This window comes from Giraffa tippelskirchi, chromosome 4 (genome assembly GCF_054371585.1).
Source record: "Giraffa tippelskirchi isolate mGirTip1 chromosome 4, T2T-mGirTip1v1.2.pri, whole genome shotgun sequence".
NCBI lineage: Eukaryota > Metazoa > Chordata > Mammalia > Artiodactyla > Giraffidae > Giraffa > Giraffa tippelskirchi.
In genome coordinates this window covers 168980501-169001462 of record NC_137278.1, presented here as the reverse complement: position 1 = coordinate 169001462, position 20962 = coordinate 168980501, and the positions used below count along the sequence as shown (strand labels likewise).

General features: G+C 46.0%; 1 protein-coding gene and 1 long non-coding RNA gene across 6 annotated transcripts in view; one reads left to right on the top strand and one right to left on the bottom strand.

The window, feature by feature from the left end:
• The window catches only part of LARGE1 (LARGE xylosyl- and glucuronyltransferase 1), a 607716-nt gene that overhangs the window by 584619 nt on the left and 2135 nt on the right, over positions 1-20962 (top strand). For 4 of the 5 annotated variants that reach the window (XM_081591375.1, XM_081591376.1, XM_081591378.1 and 1 more), the window contains 2 exons: positions 14884-15030; positions 20361-20556. In XM_081591375.1, the coding sequence (XP_081447501.1) occupies positions 14884-15030; positions 20361-20556 (343 nt within the window). Of the gene's footprint in view, positions 1-14617; positions 14735-14883; positions 15031-20360; positions 20557-20962 lie in introns of all 5 variants that reach the window. The other variant, XM_081591374.1, reaches the window with a different exon arrangement.
• Positions 8226-12463, bottom strand: LOC145545949 (uncharacterized). The gene is made up of 2 exons (XR_014082359.1): positions 8412-12463; positions 8226-8353 (listed from the first exon to the last, which is right to left on the bottom strand). It is a non-coding gene; the product is annotated as an uncharacterized LOC145545949 (long non-coding RNA).

Here is a 20962-nt window from a genome sequence, read left to right as displayed (position 1 = left end):
GTCCATTTAACAGATGAAGACACCTGGGTGAAATAACACACCCACAGGCACAGCATTACTAGGCAGAAAACTCATTTAGCCTGGGTTTATCCAAAGGCATTCTGTGCTTAACCTGCTTTTTTTTAAATTGAAGTACAGTTTATTTACAATGTTGTGTTAATTTCTGCTCTATGGCAAAGTGATTCAGCAATACATATATATACAATATATATCCTCTTCAATTTTGGTTTATCATAGGATATTGCATATAGTTCCCTGTGCTTATGTAGGACCCTGTTGTTTCTCCATTCTGTGTATTAATATAATAATTTGCATTTGCTAATGCCAAACTCCATCTCTCCCCAGCCCCTTGACAACCACAAGTCTGTTTTCTATGTCTGTGAGATTGTTTTGCAATAAATTCATTTGTGGCATATTTTAGATTCCACATATAAGTGATGAAAGTTAAAGTGTGAAAGTGTTAGCTGTTCAGTCGTGTCCGACCCTTTGTGACCCCATGGACTGTAGCCTGCTAGACTCCCCAACTCCATGGAATTCTCCAGGCAAGGATACTGGAGTGGGTTGCCATTCCCTTCTCCAGGGGATCTTCCTGACCCTGAGATTGAACCCAGGTCTCCTGCATTGCAGGCAGATTCCTTACCATCTGAGCCACCAGGGAAGCCCAATGTAAGTGATACCATATGGTATTTGTCTTTCTCATTCTGGCTTACTTAATATGATAATCTCTAGGTCCATCCATGTTGCTGTAAACGGCATTACTTCACTTTTTTAATGGCTAATATTCCATTGCATATATGTATATACTACATCTTCTTTGTCCATTCATCTGTCAATGGACATTTAGGTTGTTTCCATGTCTTGGCTACTGTAAATAGTGCTGCAGTTAACATAGGGGTGCCTGTACCTTTTTTAATTTGAGTTTTGTCTGGATATATGCCCAGGAGTAGGATTGCCAGATCATTTGGCAAGTCTATTTTCAGTATTTTTGAGGAGCCTCCATACCTTTTTCCATAATGGCTGCATCCACTTAGTTTCCCACCAACATGTAGGAGGGTTCCTTTTTCTCCAACCTTTTCCAGCACTTATGGTTTGTAGATTTTTTGATGATGGCCATTCTGACTGGTGTGAAGTGATACTTCATTATAGTTTTGATTTGCATTTCTCTATTAATTAGAAATATTGAGCATCTTTTCATGTGCCTGTTGGCCATCTGTATGTCTTCTTTGGAGAAATGTCTGATTAGTTCTTCTGTCTACTTTTTGATTGGATTGTTTGCATATTTTGGAAATTAAGCCCTTGTAGGTTGCATTGTTTGCAAATGTTTTCTCTCCATTCCATAGTTGTTTTTTTGTTTTGGTTTCCTTTACTGTTGTGCTTAACCTGTTTGTGGATCCAAATGCCTGATGGGCCCATCTCTGCCATCATTGTGATGGCCGTGATCATCCTCCCAGGTTGTAGTTATCAAGTGCTTTCTATGCACTGAAGAACTGTCTTAGCTTCTACATGAGATGACCCATTTAATCTGTAGAGAACTCCGCTGCCCAGGTCCTAAAGCTAGCCCCATCTCAGAGAGGATAAAACAGTGGCACAAAGATGTAAATTGCTGGAGAGTAAGAGCAGGTGAGTGTCCAAGTAGGGCCTGAATCTGTGCAGGCTGCCCTCCAAACTGTGAAGCTCCTGACAGCCCCTCCAGTGACCTCTGGCTCACAGCTAACCCAGGACAGCACACTGAAACCACCCTTGGTTCTTCAGTCATAATGGCTAACAGGTAGGAATGAATAAGGATTGAGACGGACATGAGATGCTGACTAGAGTCCCTGGCAGAGATTTGGGTGCAATCAACGATAGCTTTTTCTTTTATTAATTTGCCCTGAAAGCTCATTCATAGCTTTTCTTTCTCTCCTGCTCCTCCCTAACTGATATAACTTCACCTGCATATGTTAATACCATCAATTCAGAAACCACCCAGTCTTGCTGCCCCCCACCCCGTCTTTCAGAGGACTCTCTGCCCATCTCTGCCTGCATTCCTGATGTGTCTTAGGGCTCCATTCCTTGCAGTCAGCCTTACCTCCCTCATTTGCAAGTCCTCTCTACTGGGAACTTATTTCCTAGGCAACTGGAATAGAATCTGAGCAAAACCATATTACCTGGCCGCCTGAGCAGGGGTGTGAAGCAAGGCCTGGGACAGGCTGTGCCCAGGTCGGCCTCCATAGTTATCACACAGATGAGAAGCAAACCTAGCCCAGAGGTAGGCTACTAAGTCCTACCTGAGAGGTGTTATTCAAATGATCTCTCATTGCTCTAGTGGAAGCCAGGCTTCTGTCGGGTCCTCTTGAAGCTAGGCAGTATAAGGGGTGTGGGGGCAGCCGGAGACATGGGGGCTTCTCAGAGCTACACACACATTTTTCTGTGCCCCTCCAAGGGTTGGTGGTATCTATGGCCATGTTAACCCTGCTGCTTCTCACCATCTGCCAGCTTGCTCACTGGTTCATTTGCACTGTACCCACACAGTTCCAGGAATAAGCAGAAATCAGAGAAGTACGGGGGCATTTCACACACGTGTCTCAGCCTCCTCTTCAAGTAGGGATCACCCCGGCTGTGCCCATCGACTCCTCGTGAGCCTGCGGGGAGGATACGAGGGTGCAGGCAATCCCTGCAGACTGAGGGATGTCTACAAGCACCCTCCATGCACCAGGAGTTGTGCTAGGTGCTTGACAAATGTGATTCTTTTTATCACAAACGTTACCATTTTTTAAATGCAGAAGATAAACTTGATCAAAAGCCCCAAGTGGCAGAACTACAATTGCCATCTGGCCCTGTCCTTTCCAAGGGCCTTCTTCACAGTACTATCCGTTCTGTCACATAAGATAACCGCAGATTGATTCCTTCATCCCCTGCATATTTATTTAATGCCTTCTGTGTACCTGGCACAGTGCTGGAGCAAGAAACATAACCATGAGCAAGGCTCATCCTTGACCTCAAGCACAGCAGAGCTGATGGGTACATGAGCAGACAACCTGTGTGTTATTAACGCTGCCACCACCCACCGTCTCCAGTGAGCAAAAAAGTCCAGGATGATGCTCAACATTGCTAATTATTAGAAAAATGCAAATCAAAACTACAATGAGATATCAGCAAACACCAGTCAAAATGGCCATCATCAAAAAGTCTACAAACAATAAATGCTGGAACTGATGGCGAGAAAAGGGAACCCTCTTACATTGTTGGTAGGAATGTAAGTTGGTACAGCCATTATGCAGGACAGTATGGGGGTTCCTTAAAAAACTAGAAATAGAATTCTCATATGATCCTTCAATCCCAGTCCTGAGCATATATCCAGAGAAAACCATAAGTTGAGAAGGGGCATGCACCCCAGTGTTCATGTTGGCACTATCTACAATATCCAAGACATGGAAGCAACCTAAATGTCCATCAACAGAGGAGTGGATAAAGATGGGGTACACATATACAGTGGAATACTACTCGGCCATTAAAAAGAATGAAATACCATTTGCAGCAACATTGATAGACCTAGAGATTATCATACTAAGTGAAGTACAGGCAAAGACAAATGTCATATGATATCACTTATATTTGGAAACTAAAAATGCTACAAATGAACTTATTTACAATATACAAATAGACTCAGACTTCAAAAACAAACTTATGATTACCAAAGGTGGGAAGGGGAGGGATAAATTAGAGTTTAGGATTAACTTACACACACTTGTTGTTTAGCTGCTAAATTGTGTCCAGCTCTTTTTGTGACCCCATGGACTATAGCTCACATTGCTCCTCTGTCCATAGTATTTCCCAGGAAAGAATACTGGAGTGAGTTGCCATTTCCTTCTCCAAGGGATCTTCCCAACCCAGGGATCAAACCAGAATCTTCTGCATTGGCAGGAAAATAAGATAATCTATAAGGACCTACAGTATAGCACAGGGAACTCAGTATTCTATAATAATCTATATAGGAAAAGAATCTGAAAAAGAATGGATATTTGTATAATGGAACCACTCTGCCATACACCTGAAACTAACAACACTGTAAATCAACTATACTGCAATATGAAATTTTTTTTAAAAAGTCCAGAATGAACCAGTCCCATAGAAGATGTAGCTCCCCATCAAGGGAGACACATCAAGACCAACAGAAGTGGTCAGGGGACTTACAGGGAAGCAAGTTCCTCTAATTGGCTGCTCACAAAGCCTTAAGAGAAGAGTGATGCTGTTCTGGTTTTGGAAGCCGAGGCACACTCCAGCACAAATTTCTTCCCCTCCTCCTGTTCCTTTTACTATAACTTTCCTGTGAGTGAGTACTAGGAACTTGTATGAGCATCGCTTAGATTCCTTACAACTCAGGTTTGATTAAAAAGTGGGTTCTCTGACATTTGATGCTGTGGGTATCCAAGCTCTGAGAGCTGAGGTCTCATTCTCTCCTGGCAGCCTGACAGCAGCCCCTGTACCTTCAGCCCCATGGTTCCCAGCAGTTTGTCACTTGTCAGCATCAGCCTCAGCCATTCATTGCACCAACACAAGGAAATCAGCCCAGCCACTTCTGTTAACGGAGCGGAAGCTCTCATGACCAGAGAGTGAGGATTTTCACCCCTACCCAGGGAGTAGGGGCAGCAAGAGATGTCCAGAAGATAATGAGCACCAAGAGGGCTCATGCACAAAGCAGAGAGTAGGGGAGAGAGTGGGAGATGGCGTTCTCAAGCTAAAGGCAGAGGGATTGGTCTTCAGCACCAAGTGCAAAGGAAAGGCAAGAAAAATGAGAATGGCGAAGTCTGTTGGATTTGACAGTGAGGGGCCATTGCTGACCTTGGCCTGATCCAAGGAGTCAGACTGTAGTAGTTAGAGAAACTCATGCATGGTAAAGAAAAGAAAAATCACCAGTGTAGGAAGCTCAGTAAGCCAGGAGGTCAGTGCATGCCTCTGTATCTCCAAATACTTCCTGCATCCTGGTCTCTGCTCAGTTAGCTGCTACAAGGTGGGATTCCCCCTTGGGGATTCCATGTAAGGAGCATCAGCATGCAGGCTCCAGCCTCCTGCCATCTCCCTCCATCCCTTTCCTAACCTCTCCCACCAGCTGCCTTGATCCATGAACTCCAAGAGGATCATTGCTCTAGCTGCCAAATCACTGCATTAACAGACCTGGTCCATACAGATCCTGTGATTGTTGATCTTTCCAGGTTATTTCTACACTGGTGTAGCCTAGATTCATGCAGTAGTGATTTTAGCATCTTCATCTTTTGTTAATGATGGTGGTGACCACTAGCTGTGCTTTAAGGCAAATTACTTAACCTCTCCAAGACTGAGTGTCCTCTTTGGTAAACTCGGAACACTAGTACATATGTCATAGATTGCAGTGATTCAAGGAGCAATGTCTATATAAAGTGCCTGGCACAGGGCTTGATACTGAATACATTGAAGAAATACAGGTAATTCTGATTACCGTGTATTCACCACCTACAATATATCTGGCGCATTATAAGAAATTCAGTTCCCCTGGGTCCTTTATGCTTCCTTATTTCCAAACTTTGCAGATACCTTGAACCGCCTTCTCCTCCTGACTGGCTAATTCCTGCTTCTTAGAACACAGCTTAACCAATGGTGTTTTTCACAGAATTAGAACAAAAAAATCTTAAAATTTATATGGAAACACAAAAGACCCCAAATAGCCAAAGCAGTCCTTACAGAGACAAATGAAGCTAGAGGAATCAGACTCCCAGATTCAGGCTATACAAGAAGCTACAGTAATCAAGACAGTTTGATAGTGATCCAAAAATAGAAATATAGATGAGGGAAAGGACAGAGAGCCCAGAAATAAATTCACACACTTATGGTCAATTAATCTACAACAAAGGAGGCAAGAATTATACAATGAAGAAGAGATAGTCTCTTCAATAAGTGATGCGGGAAAAACTGGAAAGCCACCTGTAAAAGAATGAAATTAGAACACTGTCTAACACCATACACAAAAATAAACTCAAAATGAATCAAAGACCTAAATGTAAGGCTGGACACTATGAAACATAGGCAGAACACACTTTGACATAAATTGCAGCAGTATCTTTTTTAATCCACTTTCTAGAGTAACAAAAATGAAAATAAATGGGACCTAATTAAATTTAAAAGCTTCTGCACAGCAAAGGAAACCATAAACAAAACCAAAAGACAACCCACAGAATGGCAGAAAATATTTGCAAACAAAGCAACCTACAAAGGATTAATCTCCAAAATATACAAACAGCTCGTGCAGCTCTGTGTCAAAAAAAAAAAAAAGCCAATTGAAAATGGGAAGAACTAAACAGACATTTCTCCAAAGAAGACACACAGATGGCCAACAGGTACATTAAAAGGTACTCAACTTCACTAATTACCAGAGAAATAAATGTAGTTTATTATCTATAAACTCTAATCAGGTATCACCTCAAACCCAAAATGGCCATCATCAGGAAGTCTACAAACAATAAATGCTGGAGAGGGTATGGAGAAAAGGGAACCCTCCTACACTGTTGGTGGGAAAGTAAATTGTTATAACCACTATAGACAACAGTATAGAGATTCCTTTAAAATCTAAAAATAGAATGACCATATGATCCAGGAATCCCACTCTGGAACATATATCTTGAGAAAACAATAACTCAAAAAAGATATGTGCACCCCAGTGTTCACTGCAGCACTATTCACATCTGCAGATGAATGGATTAAGATGTGGTACATATTACATTGGAATATTACTCAGCTCTAAAAATGAATGCAGTAATGCCATTTGCAGCAACATGGATGGACCTAGAGATTATCATACTAAGTGAAGTCAAAGACAAATATATGTTATCAGTCATATGTGGAATCTAATTTTTTCAAAAAGAGATACAAATGAACTTACTTACAGAACAGAAATAGACTTAAAATTGTCGAAAACAAACCTGTGATTACCAAAGGGGAAAGGTGGTGGGGAGGGATAATTCAGGAGCTTAGAATGAACACACAGACACACACACACTACTATGTATTATTAATAATAGATAACCAACAAGGACCAAGTGCATATAGGAAACTACTCAATATTCCATGATACTCTATGTGAGAAAAAATGATGAAAAAATAATGAACATATGTATAATTGAATCACTTTGCTATACACCTGAAACATTAAAAAATGACTATACTCCAATAAAATTCAGATTTTTAACAGTGCATCATCCTAACCTATCTGTACATCTTTTAAGTGTAGAGTTTGGTGTCATTCAGTCTCATTGTTTTGCAGCCATCACCATTAGCTATCTCCAGAACTATTTGTACCTTCAGAACTGAAACTCTGTAACCAAACAGTAACTCCCCACTCCCTCTCCCTTAAGTACCTAATAATCTTTAATATAGTGATACTTCCTCTTTCTAGGAAAAAAAAAAAAAAAAAGAACCCAGCTCAGTGATGGGAAACTCCACACCAGAGACCCTACATGTCTGTGTCCCTCACTCCCTCCTCTTTGGGCTCTGTCACGACAGAGATTATCATCAGTTCGCTCAGCTCTGGACTCGGTATCTCTGCATGGCTTCATAAATATTCACTAATTAATGAATATATTATCTTAGCTTTCTTAATAACCAAGCCTGTGAAGTATTTATTATTATCAAGATAAGGAAACAAAAGCCCAGAGTTAAGAAAACTGCCTGTAATTACACAATTAGTGGTGTTGAGATAGAATCTGCATCATCTGATGTAGAAGACGATGCTCTTTTTCTCACTACTCAGCCTCTCTTCAAATTGGCATCCCCTGAGAGACACCCAGCCCTCGCATGTGTTGAAGATCACTTTCGTTGGCTCCTCTTGAAACATCAGACTATCTGGCCGTCCTATGTGGCAGCACCTATATTATGTCAAGGGCTTTGTGATTGATCTGCTGGGAGACACTACAGTCAACTCTCAGCAGCAGAGTGATTTTTTTATACAGAAAACTGATCCTCTCACCCCTCAGCTCAGAGTTCCCCAGTGGCTTATCTCACTGAGTAAAACCCAAGACCTTTGTACTAGTTTCCTGTGGCTGCTGTAAGGATGCTGAGAAGGGTCAGGATGTCTGCAGGGCTGCATACTCTCTGGGGGCCCTAGAGGAGAAGCTGTTTTCTTGTTCCCTGGAGGCCTACCCACATTCTTTGCCTTGTGTCCACATCACTTCAGCCTCTGCTTCCATCATCCCACCTCCTTCTCTGACTCCGACTCGTGTGTGTGTGTGTGTGTGTGTGTGTGTGTGTGTGTGTGTTAGTCGCTCAGTTGTGTCTGACTCTTTGTGACCCCATGGACTGTAGCCTGCCAGGCTCGTCTGTCCACAGGATTCTTCTGGCAAGAATACTGGAGTGGGTTGCCATTTCCTTCTCTTCTGTCCACAGGATTCTTCTGGCAAGAATACTGGAGTGGGTTGCCATTTCCTTCTCTTACAAGGATCCTGTTACAATGAACCCACCTGAATAATCCAGGATAACCTTCCTATCTCAGCATTCTTAATCACATTTGCAGCATCGCTTTTGCCCTGGAAGGTCACATATCTGCAGGTTCCTGGGATTAGGAGGTGGATTGCTTTAGGGGGAGAGGGTTCATTTGCCCACCACACCCTTCAGTGATCTGTAAACCCTGTATAATCTGCAGGAGCCTCTCCAGTCCCCTTTCTAGGTACTCTGTTCCTTACTGTGCTTTCGTCAGGCGGGCCTTTGCACTGGCTGTTTCCTTAACCCAGAAAACTCTTACCCCAGATCATTACGCGGCATGCTCCCTCACCTACTCCAGCTGTTTGTTTAAACATCCCGTTCTCTGTGAGGCCTACCTGGACCACCTTATTTAAAATCACAACCCATTCCCCACCTCTGGCATTCCTAACATCCCTCACCCAGTCCCATTCTCTCTCAGCAGTTCTTACTTTCCAACATACCATGCTGTTCGCTCTTTGTTCTTCTCATCTGTCCCCCAACCACAAAATGTCAACTCCACAAGGGCAGGGATGTCTGCCTGTTCTGTTTACCAGTGTAGCCCAGGTGTTTCAGCAGCGCCTGGTACAGGGTGCAATGAGCCAGGAAATGAACCAATGACAGCGAAATGGGAAGATCCAGGGTGGGTGCTAGGCTGTGGCCAGGCCAGCATAAAAAGAGGGGTGGGTGCCCATGCTGATGAGCAGTGCACACCACAGCTTGTCATCTGCCAGGCACAGGCTGAGCACTTGATGCATAGCAACCCATTCAGTCCTCATCAGCACCCTCTGAGATCAATGTTGGGATCACCATCCCCATCTTACAGACAGAAACCGCAGGACAAAGAGGTTAAGTAATCAACTGGGATGCAAACCTAAGCCTCCAAGCCTCAGAGCCTTCATCTTTACTGCATTAGAACCCACAATGAATCCTTGTTTCTTATTTCTCTGAGACTCTTTCCCATCATCTCCTTGTGTCAGAAACCTGGGCTGTTTTCCTGATGACAGAGGCCTGCCTCTAGGACAGAGGATGGGGTTATAAAGAGAAGGGGTGTGGATGTTGGGGGGTGGGTATACACACAGTCAACTACCAGGACCAGTCTTGGAGTTTGGTCATTTTAAGTGCCAGGAAGCCCATCTACCTACAGCAGAAAGTCTACCCTTTCGTGCTATTATTTGACTTAATGCTGAGCCCCATAAAAGCCTACCGTCTCTACCCACCTCCACCCCCTCAACTGGCTTAGGAAACCTTGCTACTCTCTCACATTCCCTCCTCATCCCCACCAGTCACCAGTTTTAGCAAGTGGGAGCAAAACAATCTGTGAACAGTTTGCATACTTGAGTAAACTAACATGAGAGGCTGAGGGGAGAAAAGACGCACAGGCAAGGAGAGGGGGCACTTGGAAGACAGTGCTGGCTCACAATGTCCTAGCAGGTCAGCTGGGCCAGGCTGGATGGGATGAATGGGCTCTGCCAGGAACACTTGAATTGTTTGTGATGTGAAAGAGGGCTCAGGGAGCTGGCTGGAGACCGAAATCAAATCAACTCTGTTTCCATAGACAGGCAGGCTGGCAAGCCAGAAAATGACCCTGGTTTAAGCAGTTGGTGGTCTTCACTGAGCCCTCTGCCCTCACCCTGTCACTTGCTCCAGACCCACTGGGAATCTGAACCTGAAAAGAGAATGCTAGTTCATTTGTTACTCAGTTATTCTAGAGTGTCTCTAGAGTGTTGGTTTCATTTCATCCTCACAGCAGTTCTGATTGATAAGAACATCCTGTCCATTTTACAGATGGAAAGGCTGTGACTACTAGGTCCCCAAGGTCACAGGAGGATGACAGGCAAGACCTGAACCTGATGCTGGCTGCTTCCAAGTCACTGTGTTTACCGGGTGCTCTGTTATACCAGCAAGATTCTGAATTACTGCTGTAGATAACTAAGGTGTCTTTTAAGAGTTCTCCATACCCGAAACATTCTAGTAGGCTTGTGAATATTTTCGAAGGGTTCGTGGACAAGGGCAAGTGGGCCAGTCAGGATTTTTCAGAGAAACAGAACCATAGGATGATTAGATGGCTGGATAGTGACTTTAAGGAACTGTGATGAGTGGCAAGTCCGAAATTCATAGAGCAGACCAGCAGGCTGGAAACACAGGCAGGATTCTTGTGTTTTGGGGGCAGAATTCCTTCTTTCCCAGTAAAGCTCAATTTTTGCTCTTAAGGCCTTCAACTGATTGGATGAGGCCCACCCACATTATCAAGGGTTAAGGGTCTTTACTTGATCCTAAATGTTAATCACATCCATGAGATACCTTCACAGCAACATCTGGAGGAGTATTTGACCAACTAGCTGGGCACCAGAGCCCAGCCTAATTGACACATACACAAACCATCAGGAGTGGCCACCATCAAGTAGTCAGTGCCTAGTACATACCAAGCACTGCACCAAGCATTTCTGTATGCAACGTGTACCTTTTCTCATCAGAATGTTTTACATATGCATGAACCCTGAGACTCAGAGGGGTCCAAGTGACTTGCCCAAGAGGAGTGATAGAGTCAGGGCCAGAAACCAAGTTGCCTAGTTACTACCATACCAGAGTGCCTTCCAAAATCTTCAGTTGAGGGGCTTCCCTTGGTGGTCAAGTGGCTAGGACTCCATGTTCCCAGTGCAGGAGGTGGCCAGGTTCGATCCCTGGTCAGGGAACCAAATCCCACATGCTGCAACTAAAGATTCCACTTGCCACATGAAAATCAGAGAGCCTATGCGCGCCACAACTAAGACCCAGGGAAGCCAGATAAGTACAAATACTGTTTTTAAAAAATCTTCAGTTTGAATACTCTAGATTAACTGGTCTCAGGGAGATGAATGACAGGCTCCAGAGCCACGCAGCCTGTCAGAGCTGGCTCCAGGACACAGGTCTCTTAGCCCCTGGGCCAGCCTTCCCACTTCACCATCCTCCCTCTGCCCTTGGAAGAACCTGCACTGGAGACGCTCTTTCCCCTCCTGGACTCACTTTCTAGGAAAAGTGGCTGTAGGCCACGCCACTCAAGGTGGTCAGCAGGCCAGCCAAGGTGGGAGGTGCTGGCTGGACACACTGGTGCAGGAAAGCCCAGACTGCCGTTACCAGCTCAGGGAACAGGTGTTCTCAGAATCGGTGCCCTGAAGCCACTTTGTTACTGAAACAACTTCTTAATAAGAACCATTCAGGACATCGATATCAAAGCCTTCTTGAACTGAGGTCGAAATGAACCTATCTAGTGACAAATCCATCTCCGTGGCACTTTGTGTTTCAGTGAGAGTAAATGGAATTTACAGAAAGCACTCCAGAATCTCACGCTCTCTATGTAGAAGGAAATAAGGTTTCTTAGGACTCAGTTTTGGGTGGCATGCTGCTGACTGGGTCTGCTTACTCTGGACCTTGCAGTGTATTGGTTGTTTGGTCGCAAGCAACAGAAACCAATGCTGGGCGCTTAATTAAAATGAAAAGAAATCAAAGGGGAAGCATAATTGCTGAATGGTTTATCTTATGGAATCAAAGTGGGATTCAGAAGACCCCACTTGAGACCATAAGTAGCCAGTGGCAGCTCTGGGCCTCTGTGCAGTAGAAGTTCAGCAACCTCTGTAGTGCTGCCTGGTATTAGCACAAGTGCGCTCTGTGGTCTCCAGCCGCTGCATCTGTTCAGACTTCCAAGAGTGAGAAACTGATGTACTCAGCCTTAGTGGCTGCCCCTGAACACCTGGCCAGGGCTTCACGTAGGGCAGCACAGCTCAGGGCTGCCCCTGTGTACAGGGACCATGAGAAGGGGAATTATCTTCTATTCCAAGAAGTGGCTTCTAGAGACTTCCCTGGTGGTCCAAGTGGCTAAAGCTCCATGCTCCCAGTGCTGGGAGTCCGGGTTCGATCCCGGGTCAGGGAACTAGATCTCACATGCAGCAACAAAGATCAAAGATCCTGCATGCCTCAACTAAGACCCGGCACAGTCAAATAAATAAAATTAAAAACAAAATTTTTTTTTAAGAAGTGGTTTCTATAATAACCTTGATTGTAACAGCAATTTGAGGTTTATATAGAGATACCCACATTCATAGATCTCTGTAACTGTTGTGTATGTGTGTACACTTCGCCATTCCCTTTGTCGTTCAGCCCTCCCACTCCTTTTCCACAGCAATCATATCTTCACATAATTAGCTGCAACTGCAATCTTGAGTCCTAGTTTAGCGATCCTTGCCCTTGGGCTTTTAGCATCCTGAAACGTTTTAGATAAGAATGTCACTATCAGGCAGGAAGAGACTTTGGAGGTGGTGTTCTGTATTTCCAAGCAGAGTGCCTGGCACATAGTAAATGCATGGTGATTGTTGAAGGAATAACGACCACCCATCAGTGCTGGGATATCTTCCCTCCCTCCAGGGGCTTTGCCATTTTGATCCAAGGATATTCTTTAGACCCATATGTCCCATCCCTAACACCCATGTCAATAAATAAGATACATGCCTTTCCTGGGTTTCCCAGGTTGCTCAGTGGTAAAGAATCCATCTGCCAAGCAGGAGATGAGCATTCAATTCCTGGGTAGGGAAGATCCCCTGGAGAAGGAAATGACAACCCACTCCAGTATTCTTGCCTGGGAAACCCCATGGACAGAGGAGCCTAGTGTGCCGCAGTCTATGGGGTCACAAAGAGTCAGACACAACTTAGCAATTCAACAACAACAACGTACCTTTCCTGGAGGAAAGGTGACAAGCCCCCGGTCTGCCAATGTCCAGTGTAAGGTTGATATGAAAGAGAATGTCTGGCCACAGGCCAGGGAACCTTAGGTGTTTATATAAAGGCATTGCTTGGACAAAGACAAGAGGAATGCAGGCCAGAACAGGCTGACCCAGACCTCTGATCCTCCAACCGGCCAAGGGTAGCTCACCCAGATTCTATCTTGGTGTCATCCTTTACAAATCTGTCTTGAAATAGTGATGTGAGGGTCATATATCATTTGGTATATAGTTAACTGAAGCATAATTATAGAGTGAACTGCAAATGATACTTGAAGAATTCTCATGTCAACTTCCAGTCCATCTCAACCACCCTCTTGCACTGGGAGCTGGTGAGACCCCTTCACCAAGAGTGGTTCCGAGAAACCCCTCCTTATCTTGACCGGTTCAGATTCCCCCTCATTTGTGGCTACCGAACCCTGCTGCTCTTCTTTTTTGGATTGCTTCTCTGTTCGTGTCCCACGCTGGCCTGGGCTCACAAGTTACTTCCTTACAGTGTGAGTGCTCCTTGCAGACCAACCTGGCCTGCACACACAGGCTCAGAGTTCTATTGAGTCAAGTTACTTTAAGAAAGAAGCAGTTGTATTGTGCTAGAGGACTGCTCCTTGCAGCATTTTTTGCAAAATAATTCGTGTTACTCCAAGGGAGAGTTCTTTCTCTGTCTTAGCGGTAACGAGCACCTCAGGCTGGCCTGAGACCTGAGGGTGAGTAATCTGAGCAGGAAGCCAGCATTAAGTATCACAGCCATGGCCAAAGAGATGCCTGGGAATAGGACAGCACTGCAGTATAATAGGGACTGTTTGCCATGTGCCTGGTACACCTGGCAGTACTAGTATTTCTGGTACCTTGTCCAGTTTCCACAGCAGCTCAGCAGGGAGATATTATTGCCCCATTTTGAGGAGGAACCTGAGGTCATGAGAAACCGAATTACTTGTAAAATATGGCAAGACACCTAAAGTGAAGAGCCAGGCTTTTAAGTCCTATCTGTGGTTCATTACCAGCCTCCTGTGCCGTGACCTTTCTCTCTTTCAAATGATGGCCTCAGAGCCGGCCCCAGGCAGACAAACCCAGAAGAAAGGAGCTGGGTCTTGGAGGTTCAGAAGGAAGGAGTGAGTGAGAGGATGGTGGGGTCCAGAGCTCTGGCATGTTGGGTGCTGACTCTGTGGGGTGTGTCAGGCAAGTTTAAAGGCTTAGCATATGAAGGAGTCCAAGGAGTGAAGAGTCCCAGAGATGGGACCACAGATGCCCAGGTTGGCGATCATCTCATCAGTGTTATGTCCAGCTCTCCTTGTGGCCAGTGATGCATCAGGCGTGTGGCCAGCCCAGGGGACCCAGCAAGCAGGCTGGTCTCCACACCTTGTGACTCCTGGTCTCTTGGCTTTTGCACTTGGCTCTGACAGGAGCACACACTGTGAACGTGCACCCCCGCTGCTCCCTCTCCAGAAAGACTCCACCTTCTGGTCCAGAGACAGCCAGGCTCCTGAGTGCTGCTGGACAAGCTTCCAGGCCTCCCCCAGGTCTCGGATTCCCTTATGTTTAAACTGAGATGCTGCCCCTGGCTTTCTCTCCGACCCCTCCTTGTGCCAGCCACCTCCACGCCCTCGCATGGGGGCAGCCTCCACCTGGCATTACAGGGGCCCCATCTCTCTACCTGCCCTCTCTCCAGGAAGTCTGTCATCCAGCTGGACCTCGCCAACACCAAGAAGGCCATGATCGTCCCTGCATTTGAGACACTGCGCTACCGGCTCTCCTTCCCCAAGTCGAAGGCAGAGCTGCTCTCGATGCTAGACATGGGGACCCTCTTCACGTTCAGGTGAGTGGCCCTCACTGCCACCCCCTGGGAGAGGGGGAGCCCAAAGTCCTTCTCGCTCCTGGGAAACCAGAAGCCAGAGGAGCTGCTGGCCCAGACGGTTGTCATTGGCATTAGACCATTTTAAGGCCAAAGCAGCACCGCTGGCCCCAAACTGTGTACTTGGAGTAATTCTTTCTCTTCCCACGTGCAGTGTGCTTTTTGTGTGATTGACCTGTAGGGCTTCCCTGGTGGCTCTGTGGTAAAGAATCACCTGCCAATGCCTGAGACCTGGGTTCGATCCCTGGGTGGGAAGATGCCCTGGAGGAGGAAATGGTAACCCACAACCAGTATTCTTGCCTGGGAAATCCCATGGACAGAGAAGCCTGGCAGGCTACAGTCCATAGGGTCATGAAAGAGTCGGACACAACTTACCAGTGTGAGAGAGAGAGTTCGCCCTGTGTACCCAGATGTAAAGGACAGGAAGGCTGGGTAGGGTGGTCAGCTTCTTTCTTTTCCACTTTAATCAGTTGATGTCCTGCCCCTGTCTGCTGACTCTGACTTCTCCTTTTGGTTTGCTCATCCATTCACTCATTTGATCAGTGGGTTTCGTCACATTAGGGCCATGGTAGCCATTTCTCGTTTTCTTGTCTCGTGAGCGGTCTGTTCTCTAAGGTCCTCAGGCCTGGGATGGGCAGCAGTAGTAGCTTCAACAGTTAAAGGCATCCAGGTGACCCCAAGATTGGATGCAGCAGTGTAGCAGCCTGTCTGTCCTGTTGCCCAAGTGACGTTTCAAACAAATCCCTCATTTCCCTGACTTCCTAGACCCCTCAGTCCTGCAGAAACACAGCAGAGGAGCTACCCGTCCCCCTGTCCAAAGGGCCAGGGAGTCTGCACAATGGCACAGGTGCAGATGGCTTCTGTCCCCAGGGACAGACTGCAGCATTAAAGGGAGCACCCCTGGGTGAGTAGGAATCCTGCTCAGTCTCCTGATTGTAAGAGAGAGCCATGCCCGCCTTCTGCTCCCATTTTAAAGAGAGGCTTCCCTTTTAAACAGTATAAACACTTCCTTTGAACAACAACAAAAAAACACGTGAGTGCTCAGTCACTTCAGTCGTGTCTGACTCTGCGACCATATGGACTGTAGCCTGCCAGGCTCCTCTGTCCGTGGGAATTCTCCAGGAAAAAATACTGGAGTGAAAAAAAAAAATACTGGAGTAGTTTGCCATGCCCTCCTCCAGGGGAATCTTCCCAACCCAGGGATCAAACCCATGCCTGTTATGTCTCCTACATTGGCAGGTGGGTTCTCTACCACCAGCACTACCTGGAAAGCCCCCAAAATACATACATTTCTATGCAATCTGAATTTTGCTGAAAAGATCCTAATAATAACAGGTTTTTACACCACTGTTAAGTTACTAGAAGTTTCTAGAAGGTTTTCTCAAACAAACATTATTTTGTGAAGATAACTTTATGAGATAGGTTATTCATGCAACAATTCAGAGGAGCTCCCTTTTCACCTCTCACACAGATAAAGGAATTGAGGAGTGGAGTGAAGGACAGGGAAGCCTGGTGTGCTGCAGTCTATGGGATCACAAAGAGTCGGACACAACTTAGCAACTGAACAACAAGCCACGAGCTAGGCACTGGGATCAGCTCATTTAATCCTCACAACAAATCCATGAGGCAGCTATGCTGTCCCCGTTTTACAGATAAAGAAACTTGAGGCTCTGAGAGGCTACATAACTAGCCCAAGCCACACAGCCAGTACATGACAGAGCCTGGATTCAGCCCAGGTCTAAGAACCACAGAGCCTAGGCTGTTAAGCAAAATACCATCAGACCACTGGTCAAGTCCTGAATTTACTTACCAGCATCTGAAAATTCAGGCAAAAATGGAGACTTTGGACTCCATAGCCTAATGGCTGTGTGTGTGCTCAGTCACGCAGTGGTGCCTGACTCTGAGACCCCATGGACTGTAGTCCTCCAGGTTCTTCTGTCCATGGGATTTTTCAGGCAAGAGTACAGAAGTGGGTTGCCATTTCCTACTCCAGGTGATCTTCCCAAAGGCTGATCACCTGGCAAGTCTCCAAAGCATCCTTCCTTCCAAATCCCCAGGTTATTTAAGAACTGATTTCAGGGCCAAGTCTGGGTGCCTGAGAGCTGGGAGAGCTGGGGGCTGGCCTGCTGTGTCCGTGATTGCTGCTCTGGCCAAGAGCTTGCAGGCCATCATGCCAAGTGCTGAATTACAGACCTTCCCTCTGAGAAACTGCTTTGTCACCTTCCCTCCAAATGATGAACTCTTAAGCCTCCTAGCAGCTGAAATCTACTCCCAACAGCACCTGAACTAGTAAGTCATGCTCTGGTCTACCCATCCTCCAGGACAGCGGTTCTGAGCATGATCCCTGGACCAGCAGCATCAGCACCCCCTGGGAACTTGTTAGAAGCACCAAGTCTCAAGCCCCACCCCAGCCCTACTGGATCAGAAATTCTAGGGGTGGAATCCAGCAATCTGACTGTTAAGTAGTCCTCCAGGGAGATTCTGATATACATGCCAGCTGGAGAACCTCTGCTCAATGCAGAGTGCCCCGAGTTTCTTCTAAGCAGCAGCATCCCACGAGGTAGACCCAGGAAATCTCTCTCATCACTGTTTTTTTTGTTTGTTTGTGTTTTTTTGGAGGCTAATGTTGATGGTCTCAGAAAGCAAGTTCTGGAGACCACTGTCTACTGGTGTGACAGTAGGTTTCTTGGGGCATTTTCTGAAGCTTTTCTTTCTAGAATTTTCTTTTTCTTGGGCCCCATCTGCTGCTTCACTGGCTCTCAGCCCCCATCTCTTTTAGCATCCAGACATATTCCTGCCCCACTAACTGGCTTCTGTCTTAGGTGCCTCTCAGGTTTTTAGATTTCTCTTTCATTCATTCAACTTAGTGTATAGCCCCCATTGACTGCTTGTTCTAGATACAGGCCAGTGAGTGTGATGACAGTGACATATAAAAAGAGGTAACTCAGCATAGTTAACTTAAACCTTAACCTGATTAAAGGTCCCATCCCTTGAACCAGGCTGCCTAGGTATAAATCCCTAATCTACCTATTACTATTTGTAACTTGATATTGGGTATATTATGAGAACTTACAATTATGGGTAGTACAGTATAACCAGTTTAGAGTTAAGTGCTTACTAGAGCTTATTATTGTTGTTGTTCAGTTGCTAAGTCATGTCCAACTCTTTGTGACCTTACGTACCATAGGCTTCCAGGCTCCTCTGTCCATGAGATTCTCTAGGCAAGAATACTGGAATGTGGTGCCATTTCCTCTTCCAGGGGATCTTCCCGACCTAGGGATTGAACCTGCATCTCTTATGTCTCCTGCATTGGCAGGTGGGTTCTTTACCACTAGTGCCACCCATGGTTATATTCATTTCTATTGCTATGTAACAAATTACCACAAGTTTAGAAGCTCAAAACAATACAAATTTATTATCTCAGTCATTTTCTGAGGATCAGAGGTCCAAGCATGGAATGACTGGATTCTCTGCTTATGGTTCTCATTTGGCTAAAATCAGTGTGGGCGAGGCTGCAGTTGTCCCTAGAGTGTGTGGTTCTCCTCCAGGCACACTGGTTGCTGACAGGATTCCTTTCTTTGTGATTGGAGGACTGAGGTCACCATTTACCCACAGGCTTTTTGCCACATGACCCCCATAGGCAGCTCACACATGGCTTTTTGCTTTCTTCCACACTCAGATCTAAAGGTTCATATGATTAGGTCAGGCCCACCCCAGTAGTCTCAAGTCAACTGATTAGTAACCATAATTGCATCTACAAAAATCCTTTTTGCCATATAGTGTAACATAATTGCAGGAGTGATGCCATACTCATAGGTCCTGCCTCAAGAGAAGGAACATTATACTAGGGCAGGGTCACCAAAAGTCATCCTAAATTTCTGCCTTCCACTTCCTGTTACAGACTAACCTGCAATTCCATATAAATGACAGCAATCCAGAAAGTCATGTACCCTTTCATAGCAGTAGCCTCTTCATTATTGAAAGATGTACTGGATTGGCCAAAAAGTTCATTCAGGGTTTTCCTTAAGATGTTATGAAAAGCCCTGAACACACTTTTTGGCCAACCCAAGGGGCTTCCCCGGTGGCACAGCAGTAAAGAATCTGTGTGCAATGCAGGAGACTCAGGAGATACAGGTTTGATCTCTGCATCGGAAAGATTTGCTGGAGAAGGAAATGGCAACCCACTCCACCATTCCTGCCTGGAAAATCCCAAGGACAGGGGAGCCTAGCGGACTACAGTCCATGGGATCTCAAGGAGTCAGACACGACTGAGCACGTGAGCACAAGGGTAGAAAAAAACAAACAAAAAAAACGAGGAATTCAGGAAAAATATATTTCAACATTAATTACTTGATCTTGGTCAACCTGCTCAGCCACTCTAACACTAAAAAAATACGTAAGAGGCTGTCTCTGTTGCTACAGGGCTTCCCTGGTAGCTCAACTGGTAAAGAATCCGCCTGCAATGCAGGAGACCCTGATTCGATTCCTGGGTCAGGAAGATCCCCTGGAGAAGGGATAGGCTACCCACTGCAGTATTCTTGGGCTTCCCTGGTGGCTCAGTTGGTAAAGAATCCGCCTGCAATGTGGGAGACCTGGGTTCGATCCCTGGGTTGAGAAGATCCCCTGGAAAAGGGAACGGCCACCCACTCCAGTATTCTGGCCTGGAGAATTCCATGGACTGTATAGTCTATGGGGTCGCAGAGAGTCGGACCGACGGAGCGACTCTCACTTTCCTTGCTATAGCAGAGTACCACAAACTGGGTGGCTTAAAATGACAGAATCTTATCCTCACCATTCTGCAAACCAGAAGTCCAAAATCAAGGTGTTGTTGGTAGTTCCTTGCTTCCTCCAAAGGCTCGAGGGCAGATTTCTTTGCTTGCCTCTTTCTAGCTTCTGGTGGTTGCCAGCAGTCCTTGGCATCCCTTGGCTTGGAGGTGTCTCACTTCGTCTCTGCCTGCGTCTTCACATGGAGTTCCTCCTGCATGTCTCTGTGTCCAAAATTTCCTCCTCTTATAAGGACTTTGGATTAGAGACCACAACAATCCACTGTGACCTCCTCTTGATTACATCTGCCAACATCTTCTCTCCAAATAGGTTGCATTCACGGATACTAGGGTCAGGACTTGAACATAGCTTTGGCTGGGGCTGGGGCAGGGGGGAAGGGGAGGAATGGGGACAAAAATTCAACCCACAACAAGGACTACATCAGCATATACCTCTTCATCCTCCAGACCAGCATTTGGAAACCTCTGCTTCCTTCTCCTCCACCAATGGCTTTTCTCCATGTGTCCCAGGTATCACGTCTGGACAAAAGGCCATGCACCCACAAACTTCGCCAAGTGGCGGACTGCCACCACGCCTTACCGGGTTGAGTGGGAGGCCGATTTCGAGCCGTATGTTGTTGTGAGACGGGATTGCCCTGAGTACGACCGGAGGTTTGTGGGCTTTGGCTGGAACAAGGTGGCTCACATCATGGAATTAGATGCCCAGGTGAGAAGAGTAGAATGTTATGGCCCCAGTACTGTGGGGATGGGGTGGGGGGAGGGGGGCGGGGAGGGGAGCCCTGGACCTCAGAGCTGAAAGGGCCTTGGAGATAAGAAGGCAGGGACTCAAGAAGGATCAAGATGTGTTCAGGGTCCTAGAGTAAGAATGTGACAGTATTTGTTCTTAGCTCTGTTGATTCCTAATCCATTTTTCTTTCTCCTCCCTTGGGTGAGAGTTGGGTTCCCAGCCAGGTCCCCAGCACATCTGAGTATCCTGGAACAAACCATTTCACCCCCTCATCCTCATTCAACCGAGTGATGATGATGAGTAAATGATGACCATTCATCACTCAGCCTGTGAGTCATATAACTGACACAAAGCCTTCTAGGAATTCCACATAAATGACACAAAA